The 18311-nt window shown below is 40.1% G+C and overlaps 1 protein-coding gene across 1 annotated transcript in view; it reads right to left on the bottom strand.

Moving 5' to 3' along the window:
* LOC148129152 (vomeronasal type-2 receptor 116-like) overlaps positions 1–18311 on the bottom strand; it is a 63470-nt gene that overhangs the window by 7463 nt on the left and 37696 nt on the right. Inside the window, exon 3 of the mRNA XM_087947379.1 lies at positions 18256–18274. Within this exon, the coding sequence (XP_087803505.1) occupies positions 18256–18274 (19 nt within the window). The remainder of the gene's footprint in view (positions 1–18255; positions 18275–18311) is intronic.

Genomic DNA, 18311 nt, shown 5'->3' with positions numbered 1-18311 from the left:
TATTAGTATTGTTTTATGTCTAAGCTAAGCCTAAATCAAATATATATAAAAACCCAATATAGCCTGGCAAAGAGTAGGGTTTCCTTTTGGATTAGAAGACAGACCATGCAGTCACAGAACACATTACAGCTTGCTTTGAGTTTTTATTTCTTTGAAGATTTTGAAAGATTTGTAGATACATAATCCTATCCACTTCTGCATTTACAGTTTCTGATTCAGAACATACTTGCATAAATGTTCAAAGCCCATAGGAAGAATCAAGACTTCAGTTCCTTGTACAGTGTTTTCAGGAGTAGAGTTATACTTATCCTGTTTCCCTGAAAATACGACCTACCCTAAAAGTAAGTCCTAGCTTGATTTTTACTGTGCACTCAATATAAGCCCTAATTCAGATCTCGCCCACTCCAGAGTGCACAGATAAAATTTAAGCTAGAGTGAGGCTGGGGGCTGGAGCTTCCCTACTACTTATCTTTGGACAGTTGTAGACAGGCCTCACACATCCTGACTCCTGCCTTGCCAGCCCATTTTTTCTGCAGCCAGCAAGGCTGGCAAGGCTTTCCTGAAGGCCTCTGGAGCTCATACCAAAGCTCAGGATCTGTCTGGAGCTCTGTTATCGGCTGCAGAGGCCTTCAGGAAAGCCTTGCTGGCCACAGAAGTTCCTGAATGTCTCTGACAGTGTAAAGGAGGCCAGGGTTAACATAAGCAAATGAGGTTAGTCAGTGGATGACATCCTCGAAAATAAGACTTGGTGCCTTTTTGGTGACAAAAAATAAAACAGGGTCTTATTTTTTGGGGAAACATGGTAGTTTTGATTATATGCTACCAACTTAATATTTATTTTGGGTTAATTTAATCCCTGATCAAGGCTGCAGAACAATGGAAAAGAGAGCCATTTGTTATGATCAGGATTCAATTTTTTATTAGATCCATTCATATACAAAGTCCATTTGTACCTAATAAAAATACAGTTACATTGGATGAAAGTTATAATCCTTAACTGCATCTCAAATACAAGTTATATCCTTTCCGTTGATTTAAGGATTCATTGTAACCTACAATCTGAACAGGGGTGCCTAAATCTTTTGACATAAAATGACATAAAACCGCTTATCTGAAATGGTATAGAGGGTTTCCTCTTTGAGCAGGGAGTTTATATATACTGACTCGAAGATCTTCCAGGTCCCTTCCAATTCACTTATTCTGTTAATTTTGCTGGGAGTTATTTAACCTGTATCCTTATGTAACCAACATTCTTTTTGTATCTTATGACTTCAATCTACACATGAAAATAACTTTTGCTCTACTTCCTTTGCAATCTAATTTCTGATCTTTAAAATCAGAATCATTTGTACATTCAAAGTAGTATTAACTCATAGAAAAGCAGTGGACAAGGTTTGTATTTATTAAAAGGTCTATCACACATTGGCATGAAAGAGAAGTCCCACATTATAGTCTCAAAAAGAAAGTCAATGCTAAATGCTAGGGATTTGCTTTTTATCTTAGGATATTTTCCTATCTTTTTTTTTTTCATTCCATTTCAGATTTATTTTAATTAAAAAAATTAAATTATATATTTCCATACTGTGGAATGGAGGAAGCTGTATGGATTTGCCAGTCTAAGGTTCACATACTATCTTTAAACAATCCAGAAATCAAATCCCAACTTGTTTCCATTTGAATTCATTTAGCCTGTGTGCATTGGTTTGAAATTTGACCATGGTTTGCATTTTGAAGGGTCTATATATATATATTAAAAAAACACAGGGTGAAAATTCTTGCAATATAGTCACAGAGAAGATATTTTCTTAAAAAGCAGAAAGAGCTCACTAATTGCCTCATCAGAAAAGTTAGATATGAAGAAGGGGGAGATTAGGAGAACTACCAAGAGACCATTTCAGTTTTTCTTCAGCCTTTCTTCTCTGAATGCTAATAACTCTTTCATTAAGTGATCCTAAAGATGCTTTTTTAAAAAAAAAAACTGGACTTTTCTTTGTGGGAGATGTTTTTCCTCAAGAAAAAGCAATTCCATCTGCCATTTGAAAAAGCACTTTCAGGACAACCATGATGTGGATGACTGAGAATCTCCATAGACATCATTAAGTGATACTCTGGTGTATAATTTTAACACAGACAGTCTGACTGACTGACTGACACCGGTCCTGCTAGGGCTTGTGTTAATTCTTGGGTTGAATCAGAAACTAGGAATATGAATGTTCCTATCTGCTGGCCATAAGCATGCCACAGAAGGATAACTAATGCCCAATTTGACAGACATTTATTATGCCATTGTTTCTTTTTCAGGATAATGACTCTGCAATTTGGCTTTAGATGTTTCCTTAGGCTCAATTTTGAGAAGAAGACCACTTCCAGGCCTTTGAGAGCTGGAGTCCTCAAGAGAGGTTCCCACAAACTAGCTCAGCTCTTTATACAGCTTAACTAATTTCAACTTTCTCTGGAATTTGCTGACATGGAAGCTGAATTGCTTGGAGGACATGAGAATGGTTTAGAGCAGTTAGCACAAACCCCCCACCCCCACAAACTTTATTTATATCTCTATAGTCCCAGTGTGCTTTTTCCTACTGCTGAAAATGAGCAAATATGCAGGCACATACATATATACACATACACATATACATACATATATAGATATACCTTTAAATGCATTGGCATTTAATGCAACTCCAGTGGATTTATCATCCTTGTTATAATTATCCTTTAAAATGTGTTTCTCTCTTTCTCTCTCTCTCTCTCTGTCACTCTCTGTCTCTCTGTCTCTGTTTCCCTGTCTTCATCTCTCTCTCTATATATATATCTCTCTCTCTGTGTGTTTGTGTGTGTGCACGTGTGCTAATCACACAGGCACTTCAATGTTCCCCAAATGCTTATCTTCCCCCTCCCCCTATTTATGTCTCTTTGTCTGCCCTGCACCTTGTATTGTAGAATGGCAAATGTACCCAGAACTGCATAGACCTGGGTCTGTGTACCTAACCCCAGGAAGCCTCAGCTGCTACAGCTCACCCCAGAGAGTTCTAGCAAGAATCTGTTTACCAATCTTTCCCAGTTCCCCAGGAGGATCTTTCTCCTTTTGTGCCAGCGATCAGGGCCAAAGCAAAAATGCCACGCTGCCTTTGCTGCCTCCTTTAAAAAAAAATATAGATTAACATAGATCTTTATTTAGAATAGAATAGTATTCTTTATTGGCCAAATGTGATTGGACACATAAGACATTTGTCTTTGGTGCATATACTCTCAGTATACATAAAGGAAAAAAATACATTCACCAAGATACAACACTTAGTGATAATCATAGGTTACTAATAAGCAATCAAATTATACTAGGAAACAAATAAAAATATAAATTGTAAAGATACAACAACACGGTTATAGTCATTGGTAGGTTACAGGAAGGATGAGAAGAAGAATAGTAATAGTCTTAGTAAATAAGTTGACAGTGTTGTGGGAATTAGTTGTTTAGCACAGTGATGGCATTCGGGAAAGAATTGCTTTTGTGTCTAGTTGTTCTTGCGTGCAGTGCCCTATAGCATCATTTTGAGGGTAGGAGTTGAAACAGTTTATGTGCAGGATGTGAGGAGTCTGTAAATATTTTCACAGCCCTCTTTTTGATTCGTGCAGTATACAGGTCCTCAACAGAAGGCAGGTTGGTAGCAATTGTTTTTTCTGTTGTTCTAATTATCCATTGAAGTCTGTGTCTGTCTTGTTGGGTTGCAGAGCCAAACCAGACAATCATAGAGGTGCATATGACAGACTCAATAATTCCTCTGTGGAATTGAACCAGCAGCTCTTTTAGGCAGTTTGAGCTTTCTGAGTTGGCTCAGAAAGAACATTCTTCAATGTGCTTTTTGATGATGTTTTTGATGTTAGATGTCCATTTTAAGTCTTGAGATATGATAGAATATAAACTTGAAGGTGTTTTAATTACACAGTAGTTTTGGAGTATAACAATGGCAAACCATGCAAGTAATTTTCAGCAGTTCTAATCAGAGGTTGTTTCTGGTTAAAATAACCAAAGGCTATATCGAGGAAAATACATAAACTGGCAAGGCTGGGATGGGCATGGCCAGCTTGACATCATTCATGTAGGGAACAATCTGTGGTAGCTTGTGTGCTCTGCTAGCAAAAATGGGCTCCCGAGTTTCTCCTGCAACCTTCTGCCAGCAAAAACGGAGCTCAGGAGGGTATCCCTTGCCAGCTCCATTTTTGCTAGTAGGGCATCATGGGCTGGTGCTTCACTATTTCCAGGGCAACCCCACATGCCAGATCTAAGCACCCCATAGGCTGGATCTGGCCCGTGGGCCTTGATTTTGACACCCCTGCTTTAAAATGTCTTATTCCATCTTCAATGGTTATTCATATAATGTCAGCCTGAGTTCATAGGGCTTTACATAGTAATGAAAGGGATGGATATAATGATGATGATATAATAAAAAGACCAATTATATTTTAAGAATGAGATTTATTTAAAAAAAGGAGACATGCATGAAAAGCGATTCTTGAACTTAAATTGACATTCTGCTATATAGTACCCTCTATAAGGGCTCAAGGATCCCTTTTATAGTTCCTTACCTGGTAAAACAGAATACATTTGTTATCATATCAGCATGATTCAATCTTCATGAATGTAGCTAAATTTTGTTCTACTGCATTTAAAATTAGGCAGAATTTTATTAGTCACCACCATTGGTACGCTGCTGCAGGTTCAAACTGTTTCTAGCAAACTGATAGTTCTGTCCATCAGCTGTCCCCCACCCATCCTGTCCTATATTTCCTTCTTTCTGGCTCAGCTGAGTCACACAGCACAGCTGATTTCCACACTTCAGCTTTTCTACTTACTGGGGCTCCCCTAGAAAGAAAGCAGCTAAACTTCAAATTGCTATATTGGTCACTGGTCACCACCAATTGTAATACACACATGCTTACATGCATACCACACAAAGAACACACATCTGAGATAAGGGGGAAAGATGTCCCCAGATGCGGTGCAGGTCAGCAGGAGGGGGGTGCCTGGCATGAAGTATGTCACTTGAGATGGGATGGAGACCTTGGAAGCATGTGCGGCAAGAAGGAGGAAGAGAGTCGGCAAGGCAACGAGACGAATCATGTTGATATGTCTGCAGGTGGTGATTTTTCTGCAGGTGGTGGTATAGTCTGAAGTGTCGTCCAGGAACCCACAGGACATGATCTGGAAGCTGGATAGCTGCGTAGCCACGACCCCAGGTGATGAGACCAGCAGGGCCCTTCCAAGTAGGGTCTGGCAGTTGGCGGTAGTATACCTGTGGTTTGGGAGAATCAGGGGAAGGGGGAGGAAAAATGTCACTTCGCTGCCATCATAGCAGGGGTGCCTGAGAGATTGAGGAAGTTGAGTGTATAAAGACAGAGATTAAGAGTGTCTTGCATCACCGGGAGGCCAAGGGTTTTTTCCCCTTTGATCAAATGTCGTTCTAATGCTGTATTTAGCGTTAAGTTGGCCCTCTCTACCCTGACTGTTTTAAGGAATCCCAAATTTGTGGGTAATTTGCCACTTAGCGCAAAATTCTGACATAGCTGTGCTAGTGTATGCAGGACCATTATCTGTTTTTATTTCAGTTGGGCGTCCTAACGGCTGCAAAGGTGCGAATGCAATGATTGATGACATGTTTGGAGGCTTCTCCTCTTTGCGGGGTCTCCATTATGAACCCTGAATAAGTATCAATTGTGACATGCAGATACTTCCAGGGGGCAAACGGAGGAAACTGAGTAATGTCCATCTGCCATATTTCACAGGCTTTCAACCCGCGGGATTTACCCCTAAGGGAATGGAAGGGGCTTGTTGACTGCAGGTGGGGCACTGCTGTCTAATGGCTGAGGCTTCGGCCATAGTAAGGTTGAAATGTTTCATGAGAGCTTTAGTGTTTTGATGGAGGTATGAATGGCTCTCCCAAGGAGTTAATGTTTGTGAAGTCATGATACCTGCAGCAGCTTGATCAGCCACATCATTGCCTTCCTGGAGGATTCCCGGAAGGGCTGGTGGCTGCGAATGTGTGCTACAAAGAGGGGGTGTTGGCGCTGTGCAACAAGGTGTTGCAATGTAACAAAAGAGAGAGAAGGTTTTTATCAATAGCGGGAGAGAGGTAAGAGTTGTGAATAGTAGAGACTATTTGGGTAACATATAGGCTGTCTAAGATCAAGTTGAGGGGTTCGTTAAAATTCTGGAGGACTAATATGGTTGCAGCAAGCTCAGCCCTTTGTGGTGATGTCTGCACAGGGGTGGTTTTAGTGTGCCACACCCCATCCCTTTGCTAAGCGCATGCCCCTCGTTTCTCTACTGCCATCAGCAAATATAGTCAAAGCATTGACCAAAGGTCCTTTGCTGATGGGAGAGGAGAAAGAGATGGGTATTGTCCGAATGATTTGAAAACGTGGATCAGCGGGCGGGTGGCAGGAAACTAGTCCAGGCCAGTCGGCTAAGGCAAACTGAATTTCCTGGGAGTTTTGGAATAGAGATTCCTATATTTGTAGCAAAAAAGGGATAAAAAGTGTGGAGATATCTATTCCCATAAGTAATTTTGCACGGCTCCTGCCTTTTATGATCAATTGAGCCAATTGAGCTGATTTGGAAGTGATGGAGCATCGTGGCGTATGGGGAAGATGGATCCACTCTATGATGTGGAGTTTTTGGTATTTTTGAGTTACTGCTGCGGTCATAAGCCTTGGGGTGGCTAAAATGACCATATCTAGAGGAGTATTGGCAGCAGCTCTGTCTACCCATATTTTTCGAATATTCTCTTCTATTTGAGTTATTGCTTGAAGCTGAGGTTGCTGCAAGGATATTATGTCAGCGGGCTTTTTCCCCCAAGTAAGGGCTTCAAACAATGGAGAAAGAATATCAGTGGTTAAAGACAGGAAAGGTCGAACCCAGTTTATGGTACCCAGATATTGCTGAAGTTGAACCAGGGTGGGTTGAGAAGGTAGAGACAGAGAGGGGAGTGAAGGATAGGCAGTAGTTGAAAGCATTTTATAGCCCAGATATGCGTACGGAGTTAGTACTTGTACTTTTTCAGGTGCTATATGCAAACCTCCCTTTGCAAGAACGGCTTTCAGGAAGGAAAATGAAGTGAACACCGTACCCGGTGGCCTGGGAGCGGCAACAAGGATATCGTCCATGTAGTGATACACCAGAAATTGTGGAAAAGCAGAACGATAGGGTAGCAGGACATTATTTACATAGTGTTGACACATGGTGGGGCTATTGAGCATACCTTGAGGTAAGACTTTCCACTGAAAGTGGGAGGAGGGAGAGGAGTTGTTTAAGCGAGGCAGTGTAAAAGCGAATAAGGCGCGATCTTATTCATGCAAGGGGATAGAAAAAAAGCAGTCCTTTAAATCAATGACCATTAAATCAAATTTCTCAGGGATGATGTTGGGATTTGGAAGACCACATTGTAACGCCCCCATTGGTTTTATTATTGTGTTCATGGCTCTTAGATCCTGTAAGAGCCTCCATTTTCCTGACTTTTTCTTTATGACAAAAATGGGGGTGTTATATGGGCTGACAGATGGTTCAACGTGCCCTTTGACAATTTGGTCCTGGATAAGTGATTGCAGGGCCTCTAGTTCGTCTATTGTGAGGAGCCATTGATCTACCCAAACAGGTTCTGTGGTTTTTAATTGTAGCCGCAGTGGAGTTCTAGCAAAAGATTCCATTAATCAATAATGAGTTTTGCGTTAAGTTGAGATATAAGATCACGGCCCCACAGGTTAGTATGTAATGGAAGAACCAAGGGTTGGAGGTAGGGAGTGTGAGAAATATCAGAGGAACTCACCGGTAGCCAGTGTTTGCTACGGTGGGCGTGCTGAACTCCTCCCACTCCCCGAACGGCTGGGGCAGTTTCCAAAGGCCAATCATCCGGCCACTCAGCCGCTCGGATGACACTTACGCCAGCTCCAGTATCTAAGAGACCCGAAAAGACTTTGTTACAGATTGTGAATTGTAACACAGGCCTGGCTTGTTCCACTGTTTGATGGACAGTAAATGCCCACACATCAGCCATTTTAACAGGCACTGGAACAGCGGTAGCTACTAATTCTCCCTTGCTAAATTTTGTGGGAGTATTTCCAATTACTGCCATGGCCACTGAGGAAAAGTCATCAGAATCTCTCAGAAACGGAGACGCAATGATTCCCTTTGCCATGAGGTCCCGGATGGGATAAATTATGAGGGGCGTCATGGCAGGAGGGATTGTTTTCAGGCGTGTGGGAAGAAAGTACACAGTGCCTGGAATGTCAATTTCCATATCTTCGGAGGCAATTAGTTGGAAAGATATGGAGTCAGCCTTTGGAGCGGGGCTGGCTGATTGCCCCTCCTCTAGTTTCCCTGTGGCAGAGGAATGTTGCTGCGACACTGGTTTGCCCTTTCTTGCACCTTGGGCATATCGTTTTAGGCTTGGTGTTGTTGTTTTTTATTGCTTGTGGTTTGTCTGTGTATTTCTTTCTTCTTTTTTTTTGGAACAAATTTTATTAATTTTAAAGACAAACAAACCATCATTAACCATTGAATACATAAAACCTCTTTCCATTATTAATTTTACAAGTCAAGTAAAATATTATTTTATACAGCATAATTCTGTTTTACACCTTTTCGATATGGACATATAAATATCTCTTAGCAAATTTCTCATTGTTTCTCTTTTCGTATTCAATTCCATTATTATTATTATTATTTTCTATATTTATCCAGTTTATAATCATCATCTACATTTCTCTCTGACTTAATTACCATTATTCTCATCCAACATTCCTCCGAGGTTTTATTAATCCTCAAACAAACATGAACACACAAAACACAAAAATATAAAACTTCTTTTAAGAAAGTAGTTTGGCCCCAGATTACCTCTCTTTATATGGACTTCAATTAAATTCGTGCTCATCTTATATACCATTACCTATCTTATTTACCATTCTATATCTTCTATATAACTTCTCACCGCTTTTCATTCTTCTTAATTCTATTTTATTTAATTCATTTTAATTTAAATCATTATATTTGTATTTTTGTCTATTCTTTCCAAATTATCCATTTATCTCATTCCCTACAGTAAGAAAAAAAGGATTTCTCGTGAAATCACTGATCAGAGTATGATGCCTTTCTATCCTCCCACTAAGTTAATATTTGAAATAACGCCTAGTACCCAATCTGATTCTGCTTAGTACATTCTATCTGCTAACCTTTAAAAAGAGAAAAAAATAATAAGTCCATACTAATTAATATAATTAGGTAATAAATCTAAATGTTAAATCTTATAACATTCCAATTATCTATTTCAAAGAACAAATGCTACAATAATAAGTTTATAGTAGAATCAAGACAATAGTCAATTAAACCTTTTAATTAAACTCAATATTTTAAACATTCCTTTTAATATTTTGTTAGATTTTAAAATCTGTCATTACTAAACATTTCAATATTTTAGCCTTTTATTAATTCTTATAACATTCTAGTTTTCTATTTCTAATACAAATACTACAATACCATCTTATGTACCTTGCAGAATCTTCTTTTTTAAAGACATTATACATTACCCTTTATCCCTAAAAAAATTCCTTTTTTCCCATCTTGTTTCATACCTTGTGGCTTTTTCCTCCCTTTTCCCTTCCTTTCTTATCCCACCTGGCCTTTTTACCCCTCCTCTACTAACCTCTGCCTTTTTAGCTTCCCTTCTCTGTTGTATTCCTTTTTCCTTTTGCTTAATAACATTGTGTTGATTTTGCATCTTATTTTTCTCTTTCTTGAATGTTTTTTAAGTCTTAAGTCCTTCATTTTCCTTCCTCTCTTTCTCCTTTCTCTCTTAATTAAATTTTTAGATTCATTGAAGATGGCGTCTTCTTCTTCTTCTTCTTCTTCTTTCTTCTTCTTCTTCTTCTTTCTTCTTCTTCTTCTTCTTCTTCTTCTTCTTCTTCTTCTTCTTCTTCTTCTTCTTCTTCTTCTTCTTCTTCTTCTATTTCCTCCATCTGTTGTTGTGTTTGCTGATAAATAGCAAGCGCCATTTCTAAAAAAAAGGAAGGCTTCTTTCACAGCGTCCGTGCTTTCTTTCTTTATTTTCTCATATTCCTTTCTAAGTTCATCAACAGGTAAAGCCATTATAAATCTTTTCTTTGTTCTTCTTCTTAAAGCAACCAAGATGTTTCAAAAGTTAAAACAATTCCCCAAAGTCCCAGAGACATCAATCAGTCCTGACAAAGCACAAAGTTCTCACTTTCTCTTTGGGGTGGTATCAGTAAAAAGGAAAAGAAAAAAAGCCCAATCTGTATTTTAGAGCCTTGTTGCAATTAATTCTTAGTCTCAAAATCTTCAAGACATCTCCTCCAGCAAAATCTTTATATATATATATATATATATATATATATATATATATATATATATATATATATATATATATATATATCCTCTCCCTTCCCACTTATAACAAGAAGCCAAGTTTTTACCTTTTATAAAAGACAACAGGTTTCTCAATAGCAATTTGTTGATTCCATAGGGAAGGAGAGTAAACTTTTCCTTTCAGCACCTCAGTTTTGCCGCTTGAAATTATCCTCTGGAAACAAACTATCATTCAAGGAGTCATAGTTTTCAGGATTAGGCATCTCTTAAAGTCCTGGGTCAGCCAAAAAACTTTCTCTTGGAAACTTTCTCCCTCTTCCTCCTGCTCAGTCTTACCCAGCTGCCGGCTTCTTTGTGACGGCCATTACAGACCGCCGCTCAACCGCCTTGAGAAAAGGGGGTTTTGCCGGCTGGGGAGGGGGTCTGCAACACCCCCAAACCCCTCACCAGCTCCCCCTGTCTTCGGCTGCCTCTGCGGGGCAGCCGTAGCCTCCAGATCCATCAGGATCGGAGGCACCAAGACGGCTAGCGCCGCAGGGATCACGCAGGATCGCAAATCCCTGCTGCTGGCGAAGCCGACAAACCAGAAGTCAAGGTTTGGTGTTGTTTTGTGTATTGTCTCTGGCTCTGCATTGTGCTTTGAAATGGCCTGGCTTCCCACAATTGAAGCAATTTCCAGCTGGCCTGTTTTGAGAATTTGCTTGCTGCAAAGCCATGGCCAGATGCTCCATATTGTAGGAGACAGTTCCCACGATTCTGCAAGCCTTTAGATAGTCCGAGAGGGAAGCCCCCCCTCGGGCAGATAGAGGCTGCAGAATCCTCTTGCAATCCTCATTTGCATTTTCAATGGCCAGTTTTAACAGAAGCTCTTTATGGGCTTCTTCATTCGAGATTTGCCTCTGAATGGCCTTCTGAAGTTCTTCTATGAACTCAGCATAAGGCTGATGTGAGCCTTGAGTGATTTTTGAAAAGGATCCTACGATGCCAGAGGTAGGATCATCGACTTTGTCAAGGGCTTTGACCGCTATGATACTGATAAAGGCAAGAATACGTTGTGGGAGTGCCATCTGAGCTGCTAAGTCCATATATCGCCCCGCACCGAAGATTTGATCCACTCTCGTGGCTGCGCCACGATCGCGGGCAAATCTTTCAGCTTCGGCACGAAAGTCTGACTGCCAAACAACATACTGTGGTCCAGTCAGTATCATACGGAAAAGATCTTTCCAATCTTGGGGTAACATGAAAAAGGAGGTGCTGATGGTGTTAATGAAGCCTCTGACATATGGTGCCTGGATGCCATACATGGCCATGGCTTGTTTTAAATCTCTGATTAATTTCATGGGTAAAGGTTCAAGTCTAGGCACCATATTTCTGGCTCCATCCCCTATATATTCAACGGGACAAAGAGAGAGCTCTTCCAGGGTAAGAGAGCCCTCCTTGCGTCCCTGTGCCATGGCTTGTGCGATCGCTCCCATGGGTGTTTGATCCTCCGCTGAATTTGAGTTAGGAGGATTTATGGGTTTAGGAGCAGTAGGGGAGGAAGCTTCTAACGGGAGAGCGTCCTTTGTTTTGGTTTCAGCTGTATAGGGAGGAGGACCCTCCTTAGGGGAGGGAGATTTGGTCAGTGCTAAACCATGGATTTTTAAACATTCCATGACTATTCTCCATGTGGTCAGAATCTTTGGCGGAGCCCTGGGGTTATCATGAAAACGGTCACCCAAACGTTGCCATGTGGAGACTTTCAAGGACCCTTTCTCCGGATAAGCCGGACATTGTGTGTAAATGTAAGTCAAAAGGGTGATAAGGTCCTTCTTTGTTGGAACCGGGAGCGTTTTGCCCTGATTCCTAAGAATAAGAATTGAACTCTTCGTTAATTCTCCTAATTCCTGCAAATGTGCTATCTGCGCTTTGGAGAACTTTCCGCCCATACTCACCTGAAGGGAGGATGTCTTCTTTGCAGAAGATTCCTGGGGAGGGATCCATGACACGAAACGGCGTCCCTGGGTTGCAACTGGCTCATCCGGCCAGGTGAGATAAGCAGTCGAAGACAGACACACCCGTTTCTTTTAACGGATCACGTCGGGGTCACCAGATGCGGCTTTGCTCCACATTAGGAAGGCTTCTCACTGGGTGGTCGAATGCATCAAGAAAGACTCCAGGCAGGTTCTATCTTGGGTGAGCTGCCCCGATCACGAGTTCAGGGAAGCTCTTTTATTAAAAACACATAGTGATACATCATAAGTGGTGAATTCTATCCAATCATTATGTTACATGAGCAGAAATATTAGTGGACACATAGCAGCATCCAATTACAGTTACATGGTCAGTTTAAAAGGTACAAAGTAGCCAGTCAGTGTTTGCAGCCCATGATGACGTGTTGTTGATTGATGTTCTTTGTTCCTGGTACACGCTTTCAGCCTATGTGAGGCCTTGAGGCCTTGAGGCCTGGTATGTACCGAAACTATTGAAGCTGATTTATTACTGCAGCTAAACTCATCCCTAATGGCTCTTTATGAGACAGAAAGTTTAAAGTCTTGAAAACACATTGATCTTGCTTCTTGCTTGCATATTGATCTTCTGGACATGGGGAACAATCAACCATATCTGGACATTGAAAAAAAGAAATTAAAACATTGACCATGTGTGGCCCAAGAGACATTTCCATATTCTATTCAACCTAATTGCTCCCCATTGAACATTGTTGTGTTATCCTATGTCTTAACGTTGTATTTAGCAAGTATAGGATTAACTCTTATTCGGAGCCTTTAGAGTTTATAGAATATATTCTTCCTTTGAAAAGAAGATTTTGAGGGGGCTTTGTTGCTTTCTGAGCTAGGTTGTTTTCTTGTAGACATTTCATTACCCAAACTGGAATGTTACCAACTGAAAATAAGATTTGTCCAAAGGAGTGAAAATGGCTATGGGGTGAGTGTATGTTTTGCAGGGGTGGGATTCTACCAGTTAGGACTGGTTTGGGCAAGCCAGTCCTAATTCTGAAGATCAGCTGTTTGCTGAAACAAGCATGTGAGCCCACCCACCTGCCCCTGCTCTTTCCTGTGCTTTATTTCCTTTTTTTAGACCACAGCTGATTCATGTGGCAGAGTGGTTTGCCACAGCTCAGCGGTTTTATTCACAGGGGCTGCAGTAAAAGGTAAGTATGAGAGCTTTTTTAAATGTGGAACATGCGCGTAATAACTGAACAGGTTGTTATCCTGATGGAATCCCACCTTTGATGCTTTGGTCCACTTTTTCCCTTGGAAATGAGTATTGGTCAGGTCAGAAGAAGTATAAAAGGAAGCAGCATTTGGTGGGAATGAGTTAGTTACAATAAGAAGGATGTGTGGTGATCATCAAAGGAAATATTGAATTAATCTGGACTGGATACAAAAGTGAGTGAGCCATAGCTAAGAAGTACATTGGCACGATTTGATTATAGAGAGAGGTTCAAAATCACAGAATCAATACAGGAAGGAAGTGTGAAGAAAGGGAAGACTAGTGGGATTGCTGGCATGATCTTCTCAAGAAGATAAGATAGTGAATGAAGAGTGTATGTATCTGGTGGATGCAAAGATGCTTTGCCAATATAATGCATGGAGGTTTCATAAATGGTATCAATATAAAGCTGATTTAGTTAGATCTCTTTTCCTATTCTATATTCTAGATCCTACTCTTATTCTAGCTTTAAGTTTGCTTGTGACTTATTCTTTCTTTGTTTCTTTTAATAAAGGTTTTGAACTCAAGGGAGAGTAGCATGATGGAAATATATTCACTGTATGCAACTGACATTAGTTTGGAAAAATCTCATAAGATCTTATTAGTAATAAAATTGCTTATCATTAAGTCACAAACAAATGAATAAATATGCAATGTTAATACATAATACACAAAAAGCAGTTAAATTTCTATGGAGATTCTCAGCCTTTCAGGTTATCATTGTCCCAAAGGTGCTTTTTTCAAGAGGCAACTGGACTTTCTTGTTTTTCTTTTAAGATATTTCACTGCACTGAAGAAGCTTCTTGGATAAGAAGCAACACATCTTCAAAGATAAATAAGAAATTTCAGTTGCCTCTTGAAAAAGCACCTCTGAGACAATAAAGTGGACACTGATCCTGCCAGATGGAGAGTTGATAACATGGGTTAGAGACCCAATGCTGCATGACAGAATGAACTCCCATTCCTTGCCCCAGTTCTTGTCCACTGCGTAGTTAGAAAACATGCAAATGTGAGTAGATACTTTGGTGGGAAGGTAACAGCATTCCATGTGCTTTAGCTGGCCACATGACCACAGAAGCATCTTCACAGAACACTGGCTCCATTGGCTAAGAAACGGAGATGAGCACCTTGTCCAAGAGCCAGACACGAAAGGACAGGTAAACTTTTATCTTTCATGCACAGATATTGTTTTTTTTCTTTTATCCTTCTGTTGATTTCTTATTGATCCCATATTACCTACCTATTTGGTATGAAATCTCCCCTTCTGGGCAGGGAGCACAATCATAGCAACAGAATTTCTCCCCTTCTTTCTTTTTCTTTTGGTATCCAGGCTGGCAAGGATTACTACACAGAGAAAAGGGCAGAACCTATCCATAAATGTGAAAATAATTTAAGAGGGAAAAACTGGCTTTCTTCATCATATAATCTATTAAAAAAAGAAAGTCTGTATTGATTCATATGGATAAATAACATGAATAGATTAGCAAGAATTTCTGAGACTGGTTGGGGAGAATTTGAGAGATCAAGGACTTGCTTCCCAAATAGTATTTCAGAGATAGAGATATAGTAGCCCTCAGCTCCAGCTTGATTCATAAATACAATTTTTAGGACTCTATCACAGTTTATCTAGGTAATAAATATATATATCAAATAAGTGTTTTGAAAATCTTAACATGGTTGAGAATAGATTCAAAGTATCATAAAATCACAGAACTATAGGAACATTTGTCTAATCTTCTGCAAGGTGTAGGAAACCCGACTAAACCATCCATGAGAACAGGTAGTTCAGCCTTTTTTAAATGGCCTCCAGAGATGGAAAACCCATCTTTATATCTAGGATGTTCCACTGTTGAACCAATTTTACTATCAAGAAGCTTTCTATGTATTTAAACAAAAACTACATAATACAATTTATTGCCATTTCTACTCCTTCTTTATGTGGTCATGAAAAACAGTTCTTTACCATTTTTACTGTAGCTAAGGGATATCAAACTCAAGGATCATGGGGCTGGGCCAGAAACAGTGAAGGACCATCTCGTGGTGCATCTGCCAGCAAAAACTTTTTAATCCACAATTTTCCAACAAGAAAAAAATCAAATCCAGTTGATATTAAATTTCCTCTTTAACAGTCTATAGTTCAGCTTTATTAGTGCCAATATAAAATCAAAGTATACTTATCCAAGTTGATTATATAGTTCCTTCTCCAGCTTCTACCTTTTGCGGTTTCAAAGCCCCGATGCTATCAAAAGCAATTCACACCTTTTTTTTCTCTTTCTCTTTGCCGCTTAGATCCTTTCTTAAAGATTCTTTGAAATGTTAATCCTGGGGGTATCTTCCATTTGATTATATCGTCCCGTTCCTCCTGCTGTTCGCTTCTTTCTCTCTCTCCTGCACAATCTTATTCCAGTCTGATCTTCCCCTTCAGGGTGGCCATTTTAGACCACCACTTCAGGAGGGAACAATTGCCAAGCCGGGGAGGAGATTTGTGACTCCCCTCTACCCAGCTAATGGTCTCCTCTTCCTCTGCTACCCTTATGAGGTAGCTTCTGCCCTGAATCCAAAGGATTGGGGCTCTCCAATGCTGAAGCATGAATCAAAGCCGTGTACAATCGTGGTCAGTGGTCCATCTTTGGGGAAGCTCAAAACAGGAACTCCTGTCTCAGCTAATCTTTAATGGCACCTCTTCTGAGTGTTCTTGAACAAGGACAAAAATACATAAAATGCAAGTAGCAATGCAAGCACTTAGACTTATATACATCTTTACAGTGCTTCACAGCCCTCTCTAAGCAGTTTACAGAGTCAGCATAATATTTTCCCCAACATTTTGGATCCTCATTTTACCTACCTTGGAAGGATGGAAGGCTGAGTCAACCTTGAGCCTGGTGAGATTCGATCTGCCAAATTGCAGGCAGCTGGCAGTCAACAGAAATAGTCTGCAGTATAGCACTCTAACCACTGCACCACCATGGTTCAAGCACAGAAAGAAACAAAGAATTGGCATGCATTCACTGAGAACAAAAATTATGATTCCATTGCAACTTATCTGAAGGCTAGTTCACTTATCAAAAATGTGTTCCTAATAATAAAGTTATTTTGTTTTTGAGAAATTACCTAGCCCCATCCCATTTGTATCAGAAGCACCTAAGAGGCTTCCAGGTTGAAAGAATTAGCTGGTGACATTACTGTTGCCCTGGAGATGTCTCCTTTCATGTTAATCTGTCTACTGAAGTGGTACCTATTTATCTACTAGTGATTACTCGCTTTTAAATTACTATGTTAGCAGGAGTTGGAACGAATGATGGGACTTCATCCCACCACAAAGGAACACTCTGGTCTTGAACATGAGCTTGCAAATCATGAACCCAGTATCCTAACTACAGGAGCCACCATGATCCTTATTACCTGCCACGGTTGAAGTTCTTGACGTGCAAGTCTGTTTCTTTTCACTAACATTTGGTGGAGGGACCTAAATGAAGACATGGCATGTAAAGCATGTGCCAAAAGATAGACAGTGTTAAAGATACTTGTTAGGTATAACATTGATACCCAACAAGGTTTGGGTGGATAAATATATAAACTAAGGTATCATAGTTTAAGTGTTTGTAACTTTAAGCACCACACTGCATGTAATTAGTCAATTAAGGGTGCGGTTAGAAACTGCAATAAGAGGGAGCAGGAGAAAGCTTGCTGCTTACTGCCTACTGTTTACTGTTTACCATTTGCTGTTTGCTGTTTACTGCTGGATAAAACTGTTTACTACTGTTTTACTGCGACTGTCTACTGTTTGATCGTTCTACTGAATATCCAGCGTTATCCTCTGGAGAAAGGCATCGGAGGAGGAGAAGATATCTTTATCGGCTGATAAAGATATAGTAAGGACTATTATCTGGACTGAGTTAGTGAGTCTTACTGAATGGATATATTGTGAATGACATACGGACTGATTGACAATGCTTAAACTCTAACTGGATTAAAAACTATTTAAACTACAAACAGTGTTTGTGTTCAGTGTGTGTATACTCTAAAACCCTTCTTCTCTCATTTGGCTGCCTGGCTTGACTGCTGCTGCATACTCTGCTAGGGGTTTATCCCCAAACACTAACAATACTGTAGCTGTAACCAGTCATCTGCTTTTCAAAAACAGCATCTGGAAGCACCTCCAACTTCTCTACCCCAGTGCATATTTTATTGTGCTCCACTGATTCTTTGGAATTTGAAAGCATACAGTGAAAGGCTTGCCCCCAAAAGTCCTTTAGGAAATTGTCCCCTTGTTCTGAGCAGCACTTTAGGTTCTGAAGGTAGGTCTGAAACCCGAGTGGTTCATTTGAAAGAACCTCAAATGATATGGTGCCTTGGAATAATTTTGAATCCCAGCTGGTTACAAGGCCCATGATGGTGAAATCAATCTGCGCAGTCACAATCCACAATTTTCCCATTGGTGCATTTTCCTGATGAAAAGAATCAGACTGAAACATCAAAAAATTCAGCCACATAACTGTGAGAATTTCTCCATACACAATAAATATGTTGGCTCTGTTGTCCATGACATATTGATAAGTACTTGAGGATACTTCGTTCATTTGGGTTAATGTAGGCAAACGACCTTGGCTTAGGATTCTTTGTATGAAGGCTGAACAGATTCCATTCTGGAAAAACAAAGGTTCCAAGATCTTCAAGAAATGATCTCCACTCTCGTCTCTCAAAACAATGAGTTCAATCCAGGTCC

This window comes from Notechis scutatus, chromosome Z (assembly GCF_049901735.1).
Source record: "Notechis scutatus isolate UNSWTSFEM ecotype Mainland chromosome Z, rNotScu1.2, whole genome shotgun sequence".
Classification (NCBI taxonomy): Eukaryota; Metazoa; Chordata; class Lepidosauria; order Squamata; family Elapidae; genus Notechis; species Notechis scutatus.
This window is presented reverse-complemented; position numbering and strand designations above follow the sequence as displayed.